General features: G+C 37.2%; 4 protein-coding genes across 4 annotated transcripts; 1 reads left to right on the forward strand and 3 right to left on the reverse strand.

Annotated features, from left to right (window-relative positions):
- Nucleotides 1–227: 227 nt before the first annotated feature.
- Nucleotides 228–3,495, reverse strand: LOC137731333 (uncharacterized). The gene is made up of 8 exons (XM_068470437.2): nt 3,077–3,495; nt 2,237–2,345; nt 2,100–2,167; nt 1,956–2,015; nt 1,705–1,863; nt 1,284–1,430; nt 626–949; nt 228–539 (listed from the first exon to the last, which is right to left on the reverse strand). The coding sequence occupies exons 1-8, from the start codon at nt 3,200–3,202 to the stop codon at nt 447–449; spliced, it is 1,086 nt and encodes a 361-aa protein (XP_068326538.1). The 5' UTR covers nt 3,203–3,495; the 3' UTR covers nt 228–446.
- Nucleotides 3,496–6,423: 2,928 nt separating this feature from the next.
- On the reverse strand, nt 6,424–8,926 carry LOC137731237 (Carbohydrate-binding X8 domain superfamily protein). The gene is made up of 4 exons (XM_068470338.2): nt 8,577–8,926; nt 7,967–8,209; nt 7,836–7,872; nt 6,424–6,992 (listed from the first exon to the last, which is right to left on the reverse strand). Exons 1-4 carry the CDS (start codon nt 8,626–8,628, stop codon nt 6,740–6,742), a joined length of 585 nt encoding a protein of 194 aa, XP_068326439.1. The 5' UTR covers nt 8,629–8,926; the 3' UTR covers nt 6,424–6,739.
- A 3,980-nt stretch (nt 8,927–12,906) lies between these two features.
- LOC137730895 (pentatricopeptide repeat-containing protein At1g26460, mitochondrial) lies at nt 12,907–16,524 on the forward strand. Its single transcript, XM_068469895.2, has 7 exons — nt 12,907–13,555; nt 13,844–14,066; nt 14,165–14,647; nt 15,110–15,316; nt 15,693–15,830; nt 15,923–16,111; nt 16,237–16,524. The coding sequence occupies exons 1-6, from the start codon at nt 12,942–12,944 to the stop codon at nt 16,106–16,108; spliced, it is 1,851 nt and encodes a 616-aa protein (XP_068325996.1). The 5' UTR covers nt 12,907–12,941; the 3' UTR covers nt 16,109–16,111; nt 16,237–16,524.
- A 215-nt stretch (nt 16,525–16,739) lies between these two features.
- LOC137730896 (triose phosphate/phosphate translocator, chloroplastic) lies at nt 16,740–20,059 on the reverse strand. Its single transcript, XM_068469896.2, has 12 exons — nt 19,319–20,059; nt 18,980–19,051; nt 18,803–18,868; nt 18,629–18,707; nt 18,419–18,539; nt 18,232–18,327; nt 17,981–18,093; nt 17,816–17,893; nt 17,605–17,721; nt 17,405–17,504; nt 17,176–17,276; nt 16,740–17,051 (listed from the first exon to the last, which is right to left on the reverse strand). The coding sequence occupies exons 1-12, from the start codon at nt 19,633–19,635 to the stop codon at nt 17,025–17,027; spliced, it is 1,287 nt and encodes a 428-aa protein (XP_068325997.1). The 5' UTR covers nt 19,636–20,059; the 3' UTR covers nt 16,740–17,024.
- Nucleotides 20,060–22,606: the final 2,547 nt, after the last annotated feature.

Below are 22,606 nucleotides of genomic sequence, written 5' to 3' on the forward strand. Positions count from 1 at the left end.
TGGTGAACTTAATAATGACGGGATTAGATTATCGCCTCATCTACATAATTTAGAAACGAAAAGTCCCTCCAGCCAGACTCTACGGGACAAGACTAGACTTAATCCCAACCATGTTCTGGTCAACCCACCAAATAGGTAGGTCGACTGGATGGAATTAGGCCTTTGAAATAGAATTGGACTGGCAATGACATATAAGACATGACTTATAATCTATGTACAACGATACGTTAGATAACTCACTTTACTGTAGATTCATAACCCCATCATATATAGTACTGTTCATCTCATATTTTAACACAGCAAACAACGTACAGGATTCAAGCCTATTTTAATTGATCATAACCAATCCCAACCAGCCCACCAAACGGGCCCTAACAGAAAATAAAGAATCAAATGCCGACAATTAACCGAAGAGAAAAAAGAAAGGAAATTGCAGCACCAGCTTATCAGTTAGCTTCCCCGGAAACTTCTTTTGACACCTCTGCCGGAACCTGTAAGAAGTTCCCCAGCAACCTCTGATCCAAAATCATATTAGGAACCTGCAAAGCAAAGTCACCACTGAGTACTGTTTCGTACAAAGACAAACATATACAAGTAATGTGCAAAAAAACAGAGAGAGAGAAACCTTGTCTCCGAAGAAAATTTTAGTGTTATCAGCAATGGCATCGATGAATTTAAGCTCAAGAAACTGCGGAGTAAGCTTCAACTTGTTTGCTTCAGCTTCCTTCATAACTTTGTAGAAATCAGCATCTGCAAGGCTCCTTTCCCGAGCTGTGTACATCTGGTTTTCAATCTCCTGCTGCCTCCTAGCACTGTCCTTCTCCGTCAACTTTTGTTCCATGAGAATCTTACTGACATTGGCGTTCTTCTCAGCCTCACTGATAGCCATCTTCTTCTCGGTTTCTGCCTCTTTCTCCACTACTCTCTGTCTCTCTATAGCAATGAAGACCTACAAAGTAACACCCAACGGTTATGATATAACAAAGAATGCTGTAACTCTAAAGAAAGGGTAGCCTAAAATCTTATGACAAACATTTTGTTCTAAAGCTTGTCCAATGTTTGGGCATCAAGTACTTGGAAGAGTAATTTGAGTAAAACTGGATATAAACAAGACTTCTCTATCAATATTCAGGGAAAATTTGTGACATGAAATTATAAATTCCACAAAATAACCAAAAAGGGGAAGTGAAATCAAAATATATAGTTTACAAATTATGTAATGTTTGTAACAGAATTATGGATGAAGAAATGGAATAAAATGAACTCTTTATCTTTATCTTTACCTTGGTGCGCTCCTCTTCCATTTGCTCAAAGTTACGTCTTATACTTTCTGGGATGGTAGGCTTTGTAACACGGACATTGATGATTTCAATACCCGGAGCATAACGGGTACAGTCACCCTGAAGAGCTTCTTTCATCTTTTCATCAATCTGAAAGGGTATGTTTTGTTGACAATCAATTATGAGGCTTTGGATATTACTGAATGATAAAAAGAATTCAACCCACAAATATAATACAACAAACTAGCTCATTAAAACAATTCTTCAAAACACATGCGATAATCCTCAGTTTACATTACAGAAGAGAAGGAAAAAAATATATGCTACTCGTGTATGTATCAGGCTCATTTGCATTTTTTCAAAACACATGCGCATATACTACAGATAAAAAAAAAGTAACAGACTCATTTGCATTCCACCTTACCTGATCGAACACATCAATATAAACTTCTTGAAGAGAATGTGAGGTGCAGAACTGATTGATCTCATGATGAATTTTGTCATATATCCAGGTATTGTCATAATGGATACCATAATTGAGAAGCATCTCGTACACAAAATCCTTACGAAGCCTGTTTACGACCTGAAAAATGCATCCTAATTAGTGCATGCACAGTGAGGAGATTAGAAATCTGACTTCACACAACATTGAACAATAATATCGCATAGCCTTACCTCAATCTTCTCAAAATTGATCATGACACCCCCTTTTGTACCACATGGAATATGCCTCACCTGCAATTTTTTTAACAGAAGGTTTCAAAACTCTAACGAATGGAAAGACACCTCAATCTTCCAAACACAGATTACCAAAGTTACCTGATCAGTCTGCAGGGTCACTTGAACCGGTTCAAAATGGGTGACCAGAGGCAGCTTGAGATGAAAACCTGAAATTTAAAATAATGAGAAGCAGGCAAAGTTAAGGCCTATGCAAGCAACTTCTCAATGCAAATTACCCGGATCTGTAATTGTCTTCAAAAGAGCGCCTCCTCTCCAATATACCCCAACATGACCTTCTGGGACTTGGTGCAGAATGGATAGAGTTGTTGATGTTGGAAGAACCGTCTATAAACATCAAGACGTCCCAGGTTTAAGAATTTAGCATACTACTTGATCCCTGGCTAGCATATCATATAGTTAAACAAAAATACAATCCAAGTCTATTGCTACTATCATTACGGAAGGATTCCCCATGATTCATCCATTAACCTGAACAGGTCGTTATGAACACATGTAGTAAGCCAAATGCTACAATTAACATTCACAATCGTTTCAGGTAGCTCAAACAATTGTTTGTGGTGGTCTATGAAAAATTCCGAGAAAAACCTTCAATTCGATCCATTATTGGGAAATTGCATAGTTCTAAATCTCAATCAACTAATGAAAATATAAGATAGAGGATTAATGAAATCACCAGATGAATTTTGATGCACATAATCATGCTTAGCAAACATATAATCATTACATGAAATGACAAAATAATGCATTACGAAACTGTAATCCGTAATTAATACTTTCAACACAAATCTATGCATTAGGTAGAAATCAAGAACAGATACATTATACTCAAACTAGAGGAATTAATTAATCCATCATAAAACCTAAAAGTGAAACAAATTGATGAAAAATTGAGGTAGTACTGCATATCAAATGATGGATTAAGCTCGAAGAAAAACCCTAGAACGCGATGAAACAAACGAATATCGAAGAAATATAAAGCAAATTAGTAGTGAAAGAAGAAGACCTAGCCGGAGTTCTAAGTTGAAGAGCAAAGTATGAAGTGCGAGAGGGGTTACCATGGCGAAAATGGCGAGGAAAGCGAAGAAGACAAAGAAAATGGCAGAGGAATCGCCGCCGCCTCCTTGAGGTGGTGGCTGAGGGCGATTTTGTGGAGCTCCTGGTCTCAGCTGGTTTGGATCCATGGCGGTTTTTCTCTCGCTCTCTCACACTGTGTGCTCTACTGCTCTCACGCTTTCTTTCTCTCTCTTTGTTTCCTGTTTTCGGGCAAATCGGATTTGGGTATTTAAAGAGTAAATTCACTTGGTGAACAATGACCGTCTGATGAAGTGTGAATTACACGTGGAGCATCGTAAGTGGGTACAGTTGCTTCCGTGAAATTTCGCGTGTAAGATTGGCGCGATTTCACCGTCGCAACGGCTTTCTTGCGGCCGCGGGTAACAGGAAAAAACTAAAAAGACTTTTGATTTTAGTTTTTAATAGAAAACTTTTTTCAATCTAGACTTTATATTTTCCAAAAATTCTAAATTTACCACTTATATATATATAACGGTGACGAAGAGATTTTTTACCATGCCGAGAAGACGGCTAGTGCACCAAAATGTTATAATAAAATTGATCGAAAGCTTGAAGAAAAAAAAAAATCAACTAATTGTATTATGACACTTGGTGTACAAAGTCATGTTGCTGGCATACTGAAAAATTTCTCCCTCCTATAACGTGGCCTCTAAGCGTATATACAGAAGGCGCAGAAAATCTAGCAACCATGCCTAAAATGTTAGCCTATGCTGGAGTGAGTTTTTGCTGGAGTGAGTGTTTACTCTAGTCACTAATTTCTCAGATTCCTTGTTGTCTACATGTTACTTTAACCATGTTTCTGTTAAGATCGAGTGCTCTTAGAGAAAGGAGGCTATAAGGCTGAGATACCATAGTCTGGTGTTTCTTGTATCTTATTTAGATAGGCCGCTTGCATTGTCTGTTTCCAGAAGGATGCAGCTGTGGATTTCGTGATGAGTGGGGTTATAATGTTAGTGCCCAAATAGAATTGTTACGTCTGAAATTTGTTTTTTCATTAGATTTGAGAAGTTTCTGGAAAACAGTGATGTATTGACTGGGAGAATGGATTGAAATGGACCGTCAGAAGATAAAGGATGTAGTGGAATTTACAGATTTGGTGTCCGAACTCCAATGGATTTTTGGTGAATTTTGGTTGTTTCAGCCTCAAAAACAATGTTTAAAGTTTCGTAATAAAAACAGGACAGTTCGGTTTCTATCCAATTAATGTTTAATTAATATTTTTAAATTTCTAGAAATCTTTTGAGTTGTTCCAAGCAGTTGTAATCTTTATTTAAGTCACATGAATGTATTAATTGTATTCATTCAATCATTTATTGATTCAATCCTTTGAGATTTCTCTCCACTTTCTGGTGGATTCCAGACTTGTTATTCAAGGGATTACGTTGATAACCTTTTGATTACTTCGTGATGCGTCATGCGTATAGGAAAGAGGTTATCGTCGGCCAAGGTGAAACAATCCGTTCAAGTGTTTGAAGAGAAACGTCGGTAGAACAACAATGTTCCTTTTCCTTGTTTTTTGACCCATTTGAGTGTATCATCTTTCCATCATACCACAGTTCTATACAGCTTGGTAATCGTGTGGTTTGTTATATCGTTTGCTGCAGAGATTGCGTTGTGAATTGCCAAACGCTGTTTAACAACAAATGTCACAATGCGTACACCTTCCTCGCGTGGAAAAACCAAGATCAGCATGAAGAGGTTCGGTGTATTGCTCAGAGTTTGAAGGTTTACTTTCCATGTCCTCGTAAATGATATTCACAATTTCATATCCTGCCATACATGTTATACGAATTCGGCCGGTTTTACATCTTTTAAGAGCTACATTTGGGTTCCAGAATTCGAATTACATCTCATGATCGGTGGTGGTGGATTCAGGATTTGAACATTATGGGTAGAAATACAGCACAAAGTGTGCATAAAAATTTAGTTTATTCACTGAGGCATTTCATCGAACGTTTGGTGGGCATGTTGTCGTCAGCTGAACTATATTGCATACATGTCAAGTGATGCTAATTTGATGAGTGTTATCGAGAAAATTTGTCGATTGCTCTCGACGCAACTTGCCGAGTGATGCCAATATGCTTAGCAGGTATTACATCAAACATTTGGCGAGCACAAAAGTGACACATACCAAACATCTAAAAATGTTCAAAAGACCTTCACATGTATATTTTTTGAACTCTTAATACGAACAGGTGTGTAAAAGCACCCATTTACTGGCAGTAACTGTGACTTTGTGTTCATTTACTATTTGCTATATTTACAACTTAGAAGTAATTGCGTGTGTATGTCTACTGCTTAAGAATCTTCTTTTAAGTAGGTGAGTGGAATTTGCTGACCTCAGTAGCCTTCAGACCATCTGTATAAAGTTTTTCTTAATTTGTAATTTGATATTTTTTTTCTTTTAATCTTTGATTATTCATTCTTTTCTGCTTTAATAATTGCTGAATTTAAAATTAATGATAAAAAATTAACTACAAATCAACAATATTAGAGAAGGATTGGCAAGGTGAGGGATGCAATAACATGATAGATTTTAACGTCGTAAAAAGAGTAGAATTTAAAATTAAGTATCGATGAGAAGTACATTATTTTTGTCAACTTAACTTAAAACTTAAATTCGTATAATACGCTTGGAAATATTAGAGTTTGTGGCTTATATATGGTTCGTGGGTAGTTCATGAGTCTTCATCAAAGGTCCAACTTCTGTAGCCTTCAACATGTTACGTACTTGTATTTTATTTTAGATTCTTTTCGACTTTTTCGCCCATGCACGTCAAATTCCATAATTATTGTCCGATGGTTTTGTGAATTTTGACAAGCTGGTGGATTCTAGCCATAAAAAATTCTTGGACGCTCTAGAATATTAGATAATTCGAGTGTTTTTAATATTCGAAGTACTCAAGAAAGTTTCGTCTAATCGTATATCCAACAAAACTTGTGCAGTACTATAGAAAAATTATTTCCGCATACCCATTTATTCCTCACGTACACCTCTGTTTGTTTCAACTTAAGTAATCTAAAAATTAAAAAAGAAATGCTATCAAGCGGGTTGTTAAAAATTAAAATTAACATATTTGACTGCGTTTACGTTATTTTGTAGTGATATAAATTGATCTTTTTTCTTTTTATGAACATAAAATAGACGGTATATGGTTAGTTGCGTTGATGCGACCTATTGGAAGGTGTCTCTGTCTGCTTTTGCTTTCGGCCATTGCTTCACTATCAAAAGCTTCTATGATAGCTCGATGCACTATTCACATAAATTCTTAATAATGTGTCATGTGATAAGAGATATATTAAATCAATGTAAATAATCGCCCGCGCATGACAGAAATTAAGAGACAATAAATTAAAAAAAATTAGTCTCTTGTACATATACAAAAGGAAAAATCTAAAAAGGAGACGATCAGATTCCTACCCCCAATAAATAAGCACTAGCGACACCACTAAAAATGGAATCGAATATTCCCCAGCTGTTTTCACATTGGAGCAAGGAAACACAAAACGCAGAAACTAGAAAAATTAAAAACCCTAGTGGGATTTTTTTTTTTTGCCTCTGAAGATGTTTCCCTACACAACCACCCACCCAAATGCCGCAAATTACATGCCTACCCACCAATTACACCACCACCCGAAGCTCTTCAGGTCAGTAACAACACTGTGAAGCACAGAGCTGAGGCTAGAGAGAAAAAGAACTGGTTGGCACCTCCCAAGGTAGCCGCGCCGTCGGTATTGCTGATTCCTGTGGTACTCCCGGTGGGGCTTAATCCGAACACTGATGCCGGAGTGCCTGGAGTTGTGATGCCGGTGCCAGTGCTGGTGCTTGGAGTTGTGCCTGTGCTTGGAGTTGTGCCTGTGGTTGAGTTTGTAGTGGTAGAGCCGGTTCCTGCTTGGCTGAACAAAACAGAACAAAATCATGTTAATTGCAAAGAGGGCACTCTAATCTTGAAGTTCATGGGAAAATACATACAAACGAACCCGTTACAAACTTTCAATCGAAAATAGAACTGCATGGACGTTAAACAGACAATAAACCAATATTTAATAGTCACTTGTTTTATTTTTTTAATTAAAAATTTGTACCTAGTTTCGTATTTTCATGATGACATGCAGTAAAACAACTGTCAAGCTTAGATCATGACAGCTCATAGTTATGACTAATATAATAGATCAAGCTAATACAGTACTAATTTAAGGGCGGAGGTTGATCTATTTTTTTCTTCATCACTTTCTTAATAAGCTCATTAAGTTATGACCTATAATCTCCAAATTCACTTTTGTAAATTGCAGCTGCTGTTGCTTATTCAAGAACTTTTGAAACCTACCATTTGACTACAAGTAATTACAGCATTGAAGTGTTTGACCAAAAAAATAAAAAATATTACAGCATTTAAGTTCAGAGTGAGGGAACCGGTTTCCAGTTAGGAAGCTGAACCTTCTAAGTAAAGAATCTGGACCGTTGAAATTTGATTCAACGGTTACAAACAAAAATCCCTTTAAAGTTATGATAATTGCAGAAGTTGAATGAAATTTCAACGGTCCAGATCCTTTGTTTAGAAGGCTTAGCTTCCTAAGGGATCCGGGCTCCCAGAGGGAGAGGTTCTACCTACCATCTACCCCACATAAAAGTACAAGAAAATCAAAAAAATAAATTCTGGGGAAATTGCATTTAAATATATTGATGAAATTCTGGGGAAAATTGCAAAAGATATCAGAAATAAAAACTCAGACGCCTACCTGGTACTTGCAGGATAAACACAAGTCGAACTTGCGGCTGGAAAATCACCAGAAAATTAAAATTAGTGATTTTTATTAAAAATATATATAAAAAATTGGTAAGAATAAAGATTTGGGAGGAATGAACTTACTACTAGGAGCAGTTTGGCTCTGAGAAGCAGCACCAGAAAAATCACAGCTCTGTGCAGTTTGACCCTTCCTCTGGAAATAACTGTTGACTGCATAGCTGCAGTGATCTTTGATGGTGTTGGGCTGGTAACACGCACCGTTTTGGAGGACTGGACTGCAGTCAGCTCCAGCTCCACAGGCATAGTCCAATGCCTTCTGAAGTGCTGAATCACCAACTCCATCTTTGCATACGCAATAAATAGCACCTACAAATCCAAGAAAAAAAAACCCAGAAAACCAGTTACTTCACATTAAAACCACTTTAAATCATGGCCCTTTTGAGGACACATGACATCGTCGTACTCCGAGGAACTAATATCTTCTAATCCTTATAAAAAAAAAAGAAAAAAAGAAAAAAAAAGACAGATTAAAACTTTTTGATTTGGGAGGTATTTCATTTGATGGAGTGGGAAAATACGAGAAAGATTGAAACTTTATGATTTGGGAGGAGTTCTTCCTCGATTGGAAAAAAGGGGTTACAGTGATTTGCAGTTTCCACATGTTAGATTGAGAAAAATTAAGAAAAAAAAACTGGAAAGAAATTAAAAAACAGAACATAATATATGAGCTTACTTGAATGGCCAGTGAGGGCCAATAAAATCACAATATACACTAAAGCAGCCATGATTGATGCAGGATTGTAGGAAAAATAAGGGAGAGAGAGAGAGAGAGAGCTGTGGAGAGTGGGGATTTCTAGTGGGGAAAGCAATGATAGGACGGTGGGTGTGTGTGTATGTGATATGGTTTTAAACCTTTTTTTAATTAAGATTTTTTTTACATTAAGTGGCAGAAATGCTGTTTAATAAGCAATATAATTTACATTTCGATTTATACATGTTTGTTTAAGGGTTCTGGGGAGCTGAGCAAGCAGAAGCTTTTGTCATGTAAAGAGTAAACGGTCTTAAACTCACCCGCCGCGGGGTGATCAGAACCGAACCCAACCTGGACTAGGGTTTGGTTATTGCTTACAAGTTAGAACTAGCCTGTGGGGGGCCCACCGATAGGGGTCCCATGGAGGGATAGATGGTTCTTTTGGGGCACGGAACCCAATATGGACTAGGGTTTGGTTAGTACTTAGCACTAGCCTGTTGGGGCCCACCATTAGTGGTTCCATGGAGGGATAGATGGTTCCTTCGGGGCATGAGGCATCAGCATCTCAAACAAGTTAAAAGTTGTGACCAATACATGTCCAAGTTGTGGTAAATACACATGCCATGTTGGAATTTTCATCGTGTGATAAATACACTTTCTTTTAAATTTTTTGTTTATTTTTTTGTTTTTAACCAATGATATTCTGTATTGAAAAGGTAGATGAGTGGGTTAAATTTTATAATGAGCTAGCACTAATATGGTTCAAATTCTTTATTGGCGAGAACCGAATCTAAGACCTCTCGCTTACAAATAAAGAGGAATACCATTAAACCGTAGTATTAAGTGGTTGTTCTTTAGAGTTAATATAACATGTTACTAGCAGAGAGCACATACTTTGTGTGTGTGAACAACCACCCACGACCCATCTCCTCCCACATTCTCCTCAAGCGCAACCGCTTCAATTCATTCAAACTATCAAAAAAATATCATGATTTCATTTACCTGTATGAAAAAATGATGGTGAAACAATTTTTCTTAATAAATGCATATTTTTATCTTATGTAAATATTTCGATATAAAAGTACTATTTAACCCTCCTTGTGTAAATATTGTGTATCAAAAGTGAGGGCAAAATAAGAAAAAAGGGAAAAAAGTTCAAAATATACAAAATTATTATGCCCTTCTCATGTCAACATTGTGCATTCAAAAATAAGAGTAAAAATTGAAAGAAAATAGGGCAAAAAGTTAACGAGCCCTCTTCTTTTAATAGAATAGATAGATATAGAGGGGATTTTGGGTACGACTAACGCATATGGCAACACAGTAATAATAGTCGGGACGTGCTAAGACTCAAAGCAAGGGTTGCAATTCATTGTGAGTGTGTTACCCCATGCGGCGGCACACACACATAGTCAAGACTTTCTCAACATTTAGTCTTAAAAAACTTGTTAAGTGCAATTTCTTACTTTAAATGACTTTCAATCGTTAATGCACATAGAATTTAAATATCATCAACGGTTGAAAGTCTCCAATCTAGACAACCACTCTTACAATGGCTTTTGGTGGACATACTCAAACCTGATTATAGCTTGCACTTGAAGGCATGCACCTCCCATTTACGGTCTCTACCGCAAACCCAAGAAATCCCACACGTCGGCATAGTAAGATTTCAAATCAAATATCAATCTAGCCAATGGGGTGGTGCCACGGCACTCGTGACACATTCCTTGATAAAGTGTGGAATGCAAACGTTAATGAATTACTTGAACTCAATCATCAATGAAATAGCTTGTTTCGGTGTGTATTGGGGTCATGCAAGTGCAAGCAACCATATTAAATTAATTTTTTTTATTGTATGTTCAACCTAAAATCACTCAGTTAATAATCGACCGCTCTATTATTAAGCAACCGAGGAACCACAAGAGATTAGCTCTTATGGAGTTTAATTTCTGTTTGGCTTTTTAGGTAAAATGGTTATTGAGATTGACATAACTCATCAGTTTGGTCCCTGACAATAAACATCGATAGAAGTGATTCTTTAGTTTGTCCGCAAATCATTTTAGTCATTATGTCTATCAGTTTTTTCGTTAAATTGTTATGTGAACGAATCTGTAACCGTCTTTTTAAGGATATTTTTGTCAAACCAACCCTTATACTTAACAAGAATATTGACATATTTTTCTTGGAGTTACCAAAATGATTTACTGTGACAAGGAATTACCTTTATCGATTATCAGCTATGAACCAAAGTGAAGAAGTATGTCAATTTCAACGACCGTTTTAGCTAAAAAGCCTTGATATTTTATGTGGACCTTGATATATGTGCATGAAACTTTCCTTTTGCAATTTCATCAAGTTAATGTTACATGTGTTAATTGCAAATTCAATGTAAAAAAAAATACATGTGAGTTGAGTCATACGTATTAGGTGGATCCAAAATTATAAAGGAGAAACACTAGCAAAGTGATTCTTTAAAATTCTGTGGTTGCTTTTAGATGACTTTAGTGAACGAGTCCCGACAGTTATTGATTTGGGACTTGAAATTCCTACCATCCCTAAAGAGATTAAATTGGACCACACAAAAAACAAAGGTAACGCTCCAGCTTTTCTTTCTTTCAAATGGAACAGAACCTTCACCAATAAAAGGTTTATGATTATTTTTTTTTCAGTTGGGCTCCGTCTTAGAGGGTAAATGAGTTCTTATTAATAATGTAGAGTTTACATTGGACAAAAGTTCAAGCATAATCATCACTGGTAAGTTCTAATAATGAATTAAGGGAAATAATGACATTAGGGATTAATTGTTGGAGAATGATCCACTTTTATAGTTGACGAGAGTCCTTTGTTTCCGTTCACAATCGATGTGGGACTCTAGGAGTTTTATTTTGGTGTTAACATGTGTAACATTGTGATTGGTCTCTTAATTAAAAAGGAACTCGTGTGCTTTGGCAAGGGTGCCTCATCATAAATCCTTTACTAAGTCTTCGAAGATACAAAATTGACAGGCAATCAGTTGTTTTCAGGATTGGTGAAATATGATACAAACAAATATTATATATGCTTTGCCAAAAGAAAAATATTATATGAAATTAAGAAAACAAAAGAAAAAACAAAAAAAGGAAAGGGGTCATCTCCAGATCTATTCCATCAAATTCACCAATCCGGACCCTTTAAATTTGATCAAACGACTAAAAACAGGGGCCCTTTTTAAAAGTTATAATAACTTTAGTCGTTAGATCAATTTTAAAAGTCTGAATAGGTGAAATTAGTGAATTTGGTGAAAGGGATGCGGAGAGAATCCGTCTCCACAAAAAAATGTGTGATGATTTGATCTTTTACCATGTGATGATGTTGTCATCAAATTATTTGTTAATCTTGTCGGATTTGATCTGTTTGGCCCTAACACCACTTGTTTTGTGAAAACAATGTAATTAATTTACTTGCATAATTCCATTACACATGCAAGATACAACTGTCCAATTAAAACTTAACCAAAAAGCCAAAGAACTTATATAAATACTGAGGAAATTTTGCCCGTGAGTTATCATTTTGTGTTGGAAAGAATACATACATGTGTGTGTGTGTGTAGTATTTATGTTTATCACGAGCAAAATTTCCTCAATATTTATGTTTCTCTATATACGATCTCACACATTCAAGATATATTATTTCGCATACTAAATATGTATGTATGTATGTATGTATGTATGTATGTATATTCTTCCCTCATGAAAAAAAGACAAATTTAAGTCGTACTGATTGGCTTCAAAACTCATGCAGCGAATAAATAAACGTTTGGGATCCAGATTCTCTCTGGAGCCTCCGGACCATGTTATTGCGGCTCTGTTGATGCAAATCGTGCGGCCAAAAATTGTGTTTAATTTCTGGCCATAGGATCTGTGGTGAGAGAATAAGATGGATTGATTCCGACGGGATCTAAAAAGGATCCTGGTCTCAAAAGTCGATGCACCGGCTAAAAATATCGACCAACTGATGTATGGACTCGGAATAACATTTTGGGCTTGTACATTTAAAATGGGCCTAAAAGTTGGAGCCTCTTCTATCTTTGGGCTTTTTACAACTTAAAACCAGGCAATCCATCTAAACTGAGCTTTCCACCGTTTAAAACCCAACACCAGAAGTTTTGGACTCTTGCACGTGTAAATTTTACAAGCCCAAAGAATACGCTGCGGACATAACCCATCAGCCACAATGCCACTTCATTTCCAGATAATATCCGAAATGCCATTAGAAATTTCGAAATTACCATACAGCCCTCCCTCCCTGAGAAGCTTCAAAACCCTAACTTACCGTACAGCTCTCTGTCACTGTGACTGAGCTCCATCAATGGCGTCCCAAATGGCGATCCTCGCGCGGACCCGAACGCTGGCCAAAATCCTAAACCCGAACCCGGGACTCAAGTCCATCACAACCTTCACATTTCTCTCCCAGGAGCCTCAACTCGCCGTCGAGCCGACTCACCCCATCGCCTCCACCCCTCTCCCTCCGAACCCCGCCTCCGGAAGCCCCATGTACAACGAGAACTGGCGGAATCCGGCACCCAACTCGCCCATGGGTCAGTCCCCGCTTCCCATCGGGTTCCTCAACCAGTCCCCGAGCGCCCGATTCCAGGCCATGTCGCAAAACCTAGACGCGCAGAGCCTAATGAACGAGTTCGCCGGTTGGATGACATCACAGCGATGGCCGGACATGAAGCAGCTGTTCGAGTTCTGGGTTCGGTCGTTGGATAAGAACGGGAAGCCGAATAAGCCAGATGTGAGCTTGTATAACCATTACTTGAGGGCCAATTTGATGATGGGAGCCTCGCCGGGGACGATGCTGGATCTTGTGGCGCATATGGAGGACTACGGCATCACGCCCAACACGGCGTCGTTTAATCTCGTCCTCAAGGCCATGCACCAGGCCAATGAGACTGAGGCCGCAGATAAATTGCTCGAAAGGTTAGCTCTTCGGTCGATTTGATTATGATTCTCGCAAGCTTACTGTATGTTTGTTTGTTACATTAATGAAATGATGATTTGCATTTAGTTAGAACTTGTACAATTCAATTAATGTTGCCTCCGTGGTTTGTATGATCGGTAATAATGAATGAATTCTTCGTGTTGAAGTGCCGATTAAAGGCTTTTGTTTTCTTTACTCGTGTTTTGGAAGGGTCTCCTAGAAACACATGTTATTACATATATTATATGCATTCATATTTCATGAATCAATTCACTTCAATGTATCAGGATGTTGCAGACAGGGAAGGAATCTCCGCCTGATGAAGAGTCGTATGACTTGGTTGTCGGCATGCTGTTACAAATGGACCAGATTGACGCTGCCTTGAAATATATAGACTTGACTTTAAAATCTGGTTACATGCTGTCAATGCCGGTGTTTAGAGAATGTGTACGAGGCTGTGTCAATAAAGGAAAGCTAGATACTTTGGTTTCAATTATCAACAAGTGCAAGGTACATGATTCATACCATAGATATTTAGATCGCAGAATGGAAAATGTTGCACAATGTTCACTTTATGTAAGTTTTTTTTTTTTTTTGGTTGTTATCAGTCAATGGATCAAAACAAAGCTCTTTGCCCTCCGTGGAACTTGTGCAACTACATTGCGGAAGCTGCTCTGCAAGAGGATAATAGCAAATTAGCATTTCATGCCCTGGAGTTTATGGCCAAATGGATTGCTAGGGGTGAGCAAGCAAGACCTATTGTTTTTCTTTCTGCAGATGAAGGGCTGCTTGTGTCAGCACTTGCAACTGCCGGCAGGACACACAATACTACTTTACTGGATGCATCATGGGCGATCTTACTACGCTCGTTGCGCCAAAAGAAGGTTCCTAATGCAGAATCTTACCGTGCAAAGATATGTGCCCTTGCATCGCTAGGGAGTCTACAAAGAGCTTTTAGTACTCTTCGTGAATACGAGGCTGCTTATGGTAATTCCGATAAAGAAGGAGAAGAGGAATTGTTCTGCCCATTCACTTCATTATATCCACTGGTTGTTGCCTGCTCCAAGGGAGGTTTTGGAACTTTGGACTCGGTATGTAGTTCTTTCTTTATTCCTATTTGATTTAGACATGTAATCTATTGAAAAATCAACCTTGTCTCAATTTGTGTCTGAGATATTTGTAGGCTAATAAAGATTTTAACTTCTATTTATCTTAAAGATGCAAATTTACATTCTTGTGCATTTTTTTATTTTGCATAGGCACAACTGCCAAATTTTCAATTCTCATTATGCATCAGTGGTGTAATTGCTAGTCCCCATGAAGTAAATCTTTCAAGTTTCTGTAGACCACTGTTTTAACAAACTGAAACTTGTTATATAGTCGCAATTCAAAAAAGAACTAGTAAATGAAAATATATCTTGCAATTATCTATCCGAGGAAAAGGGGGCCAAGGAGAGTGCTTTGCAGTTTTCCGTCCATTACTCCATTCTCTATGTGCCCTTGTGAATTTTCTTTTGCTGCTTTTTAACCTGAAACGTATTGATATTCCACAGGTATATTATCAATTAGAAAATTTGAGCCGTGCAGAGCCTCCGTACAAATCTGTTGCTGCATTGAATTGCATAATATTAGGTTGTGCAAATACCTGGCAGATTGAGCGTGCTTACCAGACCTTTGAGGCGATTAGTTCCACATTTGAATTGACCCCTGATATACATTCTTACAATGCTCTCATGCATGCTTTTGGAAAGCACAAGCGGGTAAATTGTGCTTTCTCTATCTGAGACTTTCCTAGCTCAATGTCTGTCATAGTTTTATTTTTTGATATTTTTGTGATATGCATTGATTAGCTACGATCTACCCTTAATGCTTAGTTTCATTGAAAGGATTTTGTATTTTTGTTGAACTTGGGTGACAAGTTATTGGTAGTTGATCCATACTCTTAGGACTAGTTTTTCCTTATCATTTGGAGTTAGTTGGCAGTTGGCACAGAAAATATTTATTTCTCGGGGCCGATGTTTATGCCCATAGCCATAAGCAGCATATGTACCTGATGTAGAGTCAAAATTCGCATATGCATCCCCCATATTAAACACAATAACACCTTGCTGATCTAGTCGTATGGTTTTTTGGCAGACTTTTGAAGCTTCAAGAGTATTTGAACACTTGGTTAGTGTGGGCGTCAAACCCAATGCAAAGTCGTACTCATTACTTGTAGACGCTCATCTCATCAACAGAGATCCAAAAGCTGCGGTCTTGGTGATTGATGACATGGTAACCGCATTCTTCTTGTCACTGATGGTATAACCTTTTCCATAGTGCTTAATTTGCTGCCGCAGTAAAGAATATAATAAATATTTGGACAGGTAATTGCTGGTTTTGAACCAACGAAAGAGATGCTGAAAGGGGTCAGAAGAAGATGTAGGCGAGAGCTCGACTATGAGAGTGACGATCATGTTGATACCTTGGCCAGAAGGTTCAAAATTGTGATGGGTTCAGAGAATCGCAGGGACTGGCTGTTTAATCTCAACTACAGCACCGGATATGCCTAAATAGTAAGTAAATGTTCCTTTCTAAGATGAAAGATTTTCGTTCTGTTTCCGTATAACTTGCATCACTCTTCTTTACGGTCTCTTGCTTCAACCGTGTTTCTGATTAACGATTGCTTTATTGCCTGCAGTATGGTTTGACGAAGCTGATTGGATACGAGATCCACCTCTAACGCTTGTATCTTCCGGTGTAACTTTCATCCGAATATGTAAATTACCTCTGATTTTCCATCGAGTCTCGGCAGGATCTTTGCTAGGTTAATAGCCTCCTAGTTCCTTGTTTTTTTTTTTCTTCATATGTAACGTTTTTGTGCTTTTTGAGCGAAAATGAAAGAGTAGTAAATTGTTGGACAGGAAAAATATAACCTTAAAATTGTTGCCAATAATTGTAGGAAAGATGTTTCATGTTTTGTGCCCAATGGGTTAGTCTCAATTTTTTCTACATGTCTCGGGCCTCTCGGCCATTTCTTTCTCCTGTCGTCTTTAGCGTATTTAAAATTTCCATTCGATAAAACCATATGGTTTGTAGCTTAATTGATTAAAAGTATTTACCCTTGCACTTTGATGTCCCGATGTTCCGAGCTCGAATCCCCTCCTCTTCAATATTTGCTTTAAATGGAAAAAAAAGCATCACTGAAGGTTACCATATGGTTTTTAAAATTCCGTAAAAAAAATTTGCCACCTAATCAGAATTTAAGCGTCGAGTGCTTGCTGCAATTACAACAGTGATAAAAAATCTTTGTAGATCACTTGCAATTTTGGTAATACAAGAAGTGAAAAATACAACAAATTCAATGAGCTTTTCCATTTCGTAATCTCCCGATGCTTTCGACTCGATTCGATGTTATTATTTCTTATTATTCTCAGAGCTTTTATTTTCTCTCAAGCATCCACCACAAAGCCTCTAACGGCTATAAACCTATGATGCAGAAACTGCAGCAGCCTTCTGAAATGCAGGATAGTATGATGTATATGTTAGTTCAAGCGAAAATGGCTGCTCCTAAACGAAGAAGTTTATTACCGAAAATTTGAATGGAAATAAAATAGTTAAGGTGTCGAAGGATCTTTACCCGTTTTTGCTCTTCCAAGTTTGCTTTGATTAAGGAGTAGATGGCAACACCAGCAATTGCGATGGCAGTTCCAATCCCAGTTTGTGTAGAGATTTTGTTGCCTGTCAAACACGGAGCGAGAAACTTATGAACACGTATGATAAACCCGACTCACCCATGTTCAAACTGTTTAACAAACAGAGGTATCATCTGAGATGCATATGATTTGAATGAGGTTAAAGCAAATTACCAAACACAACAATGGAGAACCCGATCACGAAAACACGCTTCAACACATTTCCGACTGCGTGCGTTAGTGGTGCAACCCGTTCCAAAGTGTTAGTAGCAAGCTGCAATTGTAACCCCCAGCAATGGTAAATACTACAAAACGGGCAATGGTGCAGGTATGGATCAAACATTGTGCTTTCGGAGAGTATGTCAATGGTTTACCTGATTGTACAGATGATAGAACATTCCAATCCAGAATAAATCAGAGACAAATTTGTAGAGACCTACTTTGGCTATAGCATCCTTAAATCCATATTGCAGCAGTTGGGGTCCTTCAATCTGATGTCAAAGGAAAGCATTCTGAATATCTGTGGTGAATTAAGAGCAATGTCGTTGCTTTAAATCCGAATTTCTGCGAAAAGATGGAACTTACGAGTATTGCTGGTGGGATGCAAACCAAGAGAGCAATGATTGAAATGTACGCATACACATTTGTACTGTCCATTCCTGTCTGTTGAAGTCAAAATACATTTTAAGTGGTCTAAATTAGTCTGCAGCGCGAAGAAAACAAAAGAAAGCTCGATCAGATGATGCTTACCATTGCTTTTTTTGAATAGATACTTCTATAGGTGAATGCAATGTTTGAAATCATCGCACTGCCGAAGCCAAGCCAGTTGAAAGAAAGTTCAGTCAATGATGCCATGGACACACCTAAAAATGGAAGTTCAGTTCAGTTCAGTTCAGTAAATATACACAAGGGCGGGATCTATGTGCACTCTATAACTGGTGTGTGAGAGTAATATCAGAGAAATGAAGAATTAAACAGAAGATCAAAGATTGAAGAGTTACCGATCACGACAGGGGCCAATGACAGCCACAGGGACAAGGGAATGTGATGCCCCAAAACAAACTGAGAAGCAGATGCATTGAAGAACGGCTCCAGGGCTGTCAAAAAACATAACAAAAAAATGCTGTAAACTTGATTGATTCTCATGTTCACAACCGAAATGGTTATCAAATGGTCCTTAGATCGTACCTTTAATAGTGTGCGTGAAAGACACAGCCACGGCTGCAAATGACACATTGGACATGACATGTCCGAGGGCGTGACAGAATGCAACCGGGGTCAGCAGAGCCAACTGCTCCTTGTCAATCGGCTGGAGGAACAAAAAATTTACAGAATTTAGCAGAAGCCACATTGCGGATTGAAAACAGATTACAAACAATTGCAGAAACGGGTACTTACTGCGCGCTTCGGCAAGCCAACGGACCAAGAAACGAGACAGTACACCACTCCAACAAGGAGATGTATAACAGAAACAAAACTGCAAAAGGGGTGAAAGGAAATCCTACAAATTGTGAGTAAAAATAAAAATTATACGAAAATCGAAACAAGTTTGAGAATGAAGGATGAACATACTATGGATATGGGAAATAATTGTAGACCTTCTTGTTGAGTATGTTGAAGATGACATTTAACAAGTACCTGAATAAAAAACAGAAAGAAAAAAAAAATTATGACCATCTGCATTGATTTTTTGGAATAAATAATTATAATCATAAATTAGTGAAAATAAATTAAATATGAATAAATTACCACATGAAGAAAAAGAAGCCGGTGATCAGAAAAGGAAATTTCTCAGAAAAGCTCTTTGTAGGCTTCCCATACCTGCACAATCACATAAACCATCGTTAATACCGTTCAAAAAATTCATCATTGTCCGAAAACATTGACCACAAAAACTCATCTGAGTCAACTTTTTGATCTTGCTCAAAGAAAAAAGCAGCAGAAACCATGAAATTATACATTTTTCTTTTCAGATTTTTACTTTTTTTTTTCCACATCATTTTCTCAGCAACCAATCATATGATTAAAAAGTTCTGAACTTTAATACTAACGGAGGAAGAAAGATTAAAGGGTTCAGCAAAATCCAACCCATCAGCAATTTCAATCTCAGCACCATCAGCATCGGCAGCTGCAGCCTTAGCAACCGGCAGCAACTCAACAGAGCCCCGCCGTCTCAGCTGCTGACTCCACCCTGAAAACTTCAACCCCTTGCCGGAAAACCCAACTGCCGGTAAGGGCTTTACAGCCTCCGGCAACGGAGAAAAGGCCAAGCCTGAAGCTCTGAAAGAAAGCGAGCGAACTTTGAGCAGGGCAAAAGAAGGCGAAATCTTTTTGGACGATAAATACAGCGAAGAAAACTGAGAAGTTCGGGTTGGAGAATGAACTGGGTTGATCAATGAAGCCATTTTTCAGACCCCAAAAAAAGATTGTCGACGAATTGAAGGTGGATTTTTTCAGAAGTTGGGCAAAACAAAAGGGTATGGAACGATATTAAAGCATTTATGAACGTTGGAAACGAGGAGATGAGGGTTTTTTATATTATAATATAAATATGATGCGGAGAAAACAGAGAAAATGATTTCTTTTTTGTTTTCGTTTTCTGGAAACCCAGACACCCAAAGAGCTTGACTAAATGAGGAGCAGAGCTGGGATTAAAAAAGTTGAAAGCTTTTTAGAGAGAGAAAGAGAGAGAGGTATCATAGAGCAGACAATAATGGAGAGAGAGACTATTAACTGAGAAACTGGATGGTGAAAGAGGGGGGAGAGAGATGCGTTTTTGTTTTAATTTTTGGAGGGCAGAGGGCAGATTGTCTGCCCTCCTGTCCGGATGCCTTTTTTATCTTTTTTTTTATTTATTTTGTACAGTTACGTTATGTTAATATTTTGTATTGATATTTTTATAGAGATAATAAGATAAAAAATAATAGGAATATGAAATATTAACGTGTCTTAATCGTGACCGCACAAATAGGAGAGGATGAAAATGGCACCCAAACAGGAGGATAGACAATATGCCTCCTTAATTTTTGGTTTGTTCTTTTTTGTCTTGTAGCTTAAGCTTCTCCTCTAACTCTCGTTTAAATGTTCTTTTAAAATGACTGAAAATACTTTTAGAAAAAATATTTTTGAATTTCAAAAACACTTAAAGTGCTTTTTGAAATAAACATCGGTTATGTCATTTTTTCAGGAAGCACTTTAAGTGATTTTTTAAGATTTACTTACCGCTTTACTAATGATTGGTTCTAAAAACATTTTCATCAAAACATTTCAATCATTTCAAAAACACATTCAAACAATCAAATACTCTTTTTGTTTGTTTCTATAAAGGGTTAGCTATGCGCATAATAGAGGGGGTTTGATTATTGATTTGCCTCTTACATTCAATTATTCAAATACGAACACATTTCACTTTTTGAAATTCATTTTGCAACGTTTTATTCTTTGAACTCAATGTTCTTGTTCTATTTTGCTTGAATTTCATTAGGTTTGATAAATTTTTTGTTAAAATTGTTGATTGGATAAGTATATTCGAGTTTTAACTTACGATTGAGCTAGATTGATGTCATATATTTCACCAAACCATGTTCTTTTGAGAGTTAAAGTCTTATTGCTTGGATCGTATCCAGCATGAATTACATGAAAGGTAACCGAGTGGCCACAATGCACTGTGGTATTGAATATCTCATAGTTGATAGTCGTATGTTCTAGTTTTTTGTAACAATTAAATCTTAGTGTTGAAATCTAATCGTTCATTAGTTAATTAGATATATAATTAGGTCATGGAATATGAATCCAAATCCTCGTCAGATCCTCATTGTGAGGATCTGAAGGACCCTTTAATTTTGTCCGTTCATCGTATATCGTGCGGTTATAAATTATTTAAATATTTTTATTTAAAATTAAATACAAACAATACTTAATACAAACTGAATGCACTGTAAAATGAATGAACGCTTTTTACAAATTCTCAAGATTTTCATAAAAAAAAATCCAGAAAGGATCCTGTTGGATTGAATATATCCCCAACTAGAGAAATGTTATTTGCCTTTTTTTATTTCCTACAATGCAAATAATAAGAAGAAGAAAGACAAAAAATAAAGGGCGCATGGTGTCGGACGTATGCAAATGGAAGTTGTTACAAATTAAATAGTGACAAATTGGCCTTGTCTTTGTCAGCCTGCCGTTATCGGCACCATGGTCGTTGCCATGTTTATGTTGTCATCGTTGTTGATGTTGTTGTCATCGTTTTCGAGGAGAATGTTATCGCAACGGGTCTCTCACATTGAAAAAATAATTTAATTGTTGTGTGTAACATTGACAGGTTACGTCGAGAGCATTTGATAAATTTACTTGATAGTACTCATCAGATTGTTTTGAAATACGTTAATATTTGTTGACATGTGTATAATATAATTTGGTTGATCCCATCAAATGTTCGACGAAATGCCTCAACTTTCCTTGTGACAACATTCAATTCCTACTGAGGAAGATCAGCCTTTGGTTTCAAAATGAATCCCCGATGTCGATGAATCTAAGATTAATTTTTTTGCACGCTTAGATCTGTTCCTATTAGACATAACTTAAACTTTTAACACCGAAACCTCTCATATTTAAATCTGCAATTCATTGTGACGAAGTGATCATAATAATTTTATATGAAATATTCGGTACATAAAACGAGCTGCATATATAAGCAGACACATGAGTCTTACATTTTGATAGTAATACGTTTTTAAGGTATCCATTTGATTTTCTTTCCTTTTTTTTTAATACAAAGCTATCCAATTTTGAATGCATTAAAAACTAGTTAGCTTGGAAGCTCACCTACTTTAAATTTGTTAGAACATATTTGTTCCCGCATTCATTGCTACAATGAAAAAAAAAAAAAGACAAATTATTCTCCTTTTGCGGTCAAGAAAAGCTCCCTCTTTTTCTTTTTTTTTTAAAAAATAAAATAAAAAAATCAATCAGTGGTTTTGCCACGACAGTTAATCTCAAGAGTTGAAAAGACTCACAGAACTATTTTAACCTTCTTCTTATCACTATCGTGTGATTTACCAACGTTAATCGATTAAGGCAAAGTGTCATTTCTTTTAAACATGAATTTAAATCTCTCATCATAAACTAGTGGAAAAACTTCAAGAGAGTAGCTAGCCTCTTTCCCTTCCCCACTCTCTCTCAAAAACACACACACATGCATTCTGATTAAGCCGGCTCCACTCCTTCCCCACTCTCTCTCACAAACACACACACATGCATTCTGATTAAGCCGGCTCCACTCGTGATGTGGAAAATTGCTGTTGGATGACCCTACATGTCTAACCACGTAACGCCTTTCCACAAAAAAAAAAAAAAAAAAAAAAAAACACTCGCGCG

This window comes from Pyrus communis, chromosome 16 (assembly GCF_041283825.1).
Source record: "Pyrus communis isolate YQ-2024b chromosome 16, ASM4128382v1, whole genome shotgun sequence".
In the NCBI taxonomy this organism is placed as follows: domain Eukaryota; kingdom Viridiplantae; phylum Streptophyta; class Magnoliopsida; order Rosales; family Rosaceae; genus Pyrus; species Pyrus communis.

Excerpts from the sequence above, each read along its gene's own strand:
- LOC137730895 (XM_068469895.2), top strand. The coding sequence starts at position 12,942 with ATGGCGTCCCAAATGGCGATCCTCGCGCGGACCCGAACGCTGGCCAAA. Across the intron at positions 14,067-14,164 it reads CAATTATCAACAAGTGCAAG|TCAATGGATCAAAACAAAGC; the intron begins GTACATGATTCA and ends GGTTGTTATCAG. Across the intron at positions 15,317-15,692 it reads CTTTTGGAAAGCACAAGCGG|ACTTTTGAAGCTTCAAGAGT; the intron begins GTAAATTGTGCT and ends GTTTTTTGGCAG.
- LOC137731333 (XM_068470437.2), bottom strand. The coding sequence starts at position 3,202 with ATGGATCCAAACCAGCTGAGACCAGGAGCTCCACAAAATCGCCCTCAG. Across the intron at positions 1,864-1,955 it reads TCAATTTTGAGAAGATTGAG|GTCGTAAACAGGCTTCGTAA; the intron begins GTAAGGCTATGC and ends TGCATTTTTCAG. Across the intron at positions 1,431-1,704 it reads ATATTGATGTGTTCGATCAG|ATTGATGAAAAGATGAAAGA; the intron begins GTAAGGTGGAAT and ends ATACCCTTTCAG.
- LOC137731237 (XM_068470338.2), bottom strand. The coding sequence starts at position 8,628 with ATGGCTGCTTTAGTGTATATTGTGATTTTATTGGCCCTCACTGGCCAT. Across the intron at positions 8,210-8,576 it reads GGCCCTCACTGGCCATTCAA|GTGCTATTTATTGCGTATGC; the intron begins GTAAGCTCATAT and ends TTGGATTTGTAG. Across the intron at positions 7,873-7,966 it reads GAGCCAAACTGCTCCTAGTA|CCGCAAGTTCGACTTGTGTT; the intron begins GTAAGTTCATTC and ends GTGATTTTCCAG.
- LOC137730896 (XM_068469896.2), bottom strand. The coding sequence starts at position 19,635 with ATGGCTTCATTGATCAACCCAGTTCATTCTCCAACCCGAACTTCTCAG. Across the intron at positions 19,052-19,318 it reads GAGATTGAAATTGCTGATGG|GTATGGGAAGCCTACAAAGA; the intron begins GTTGGATTTTGC and ends GTGATTGTGCAG. Across the intron at positions 17,505-17,604 it reads TCTATCATCTGTACAATCAG|CTTGCTACTAACACTTTGGA; the intron begins GTAAACCATTGA and ends TTACAATTGCAG.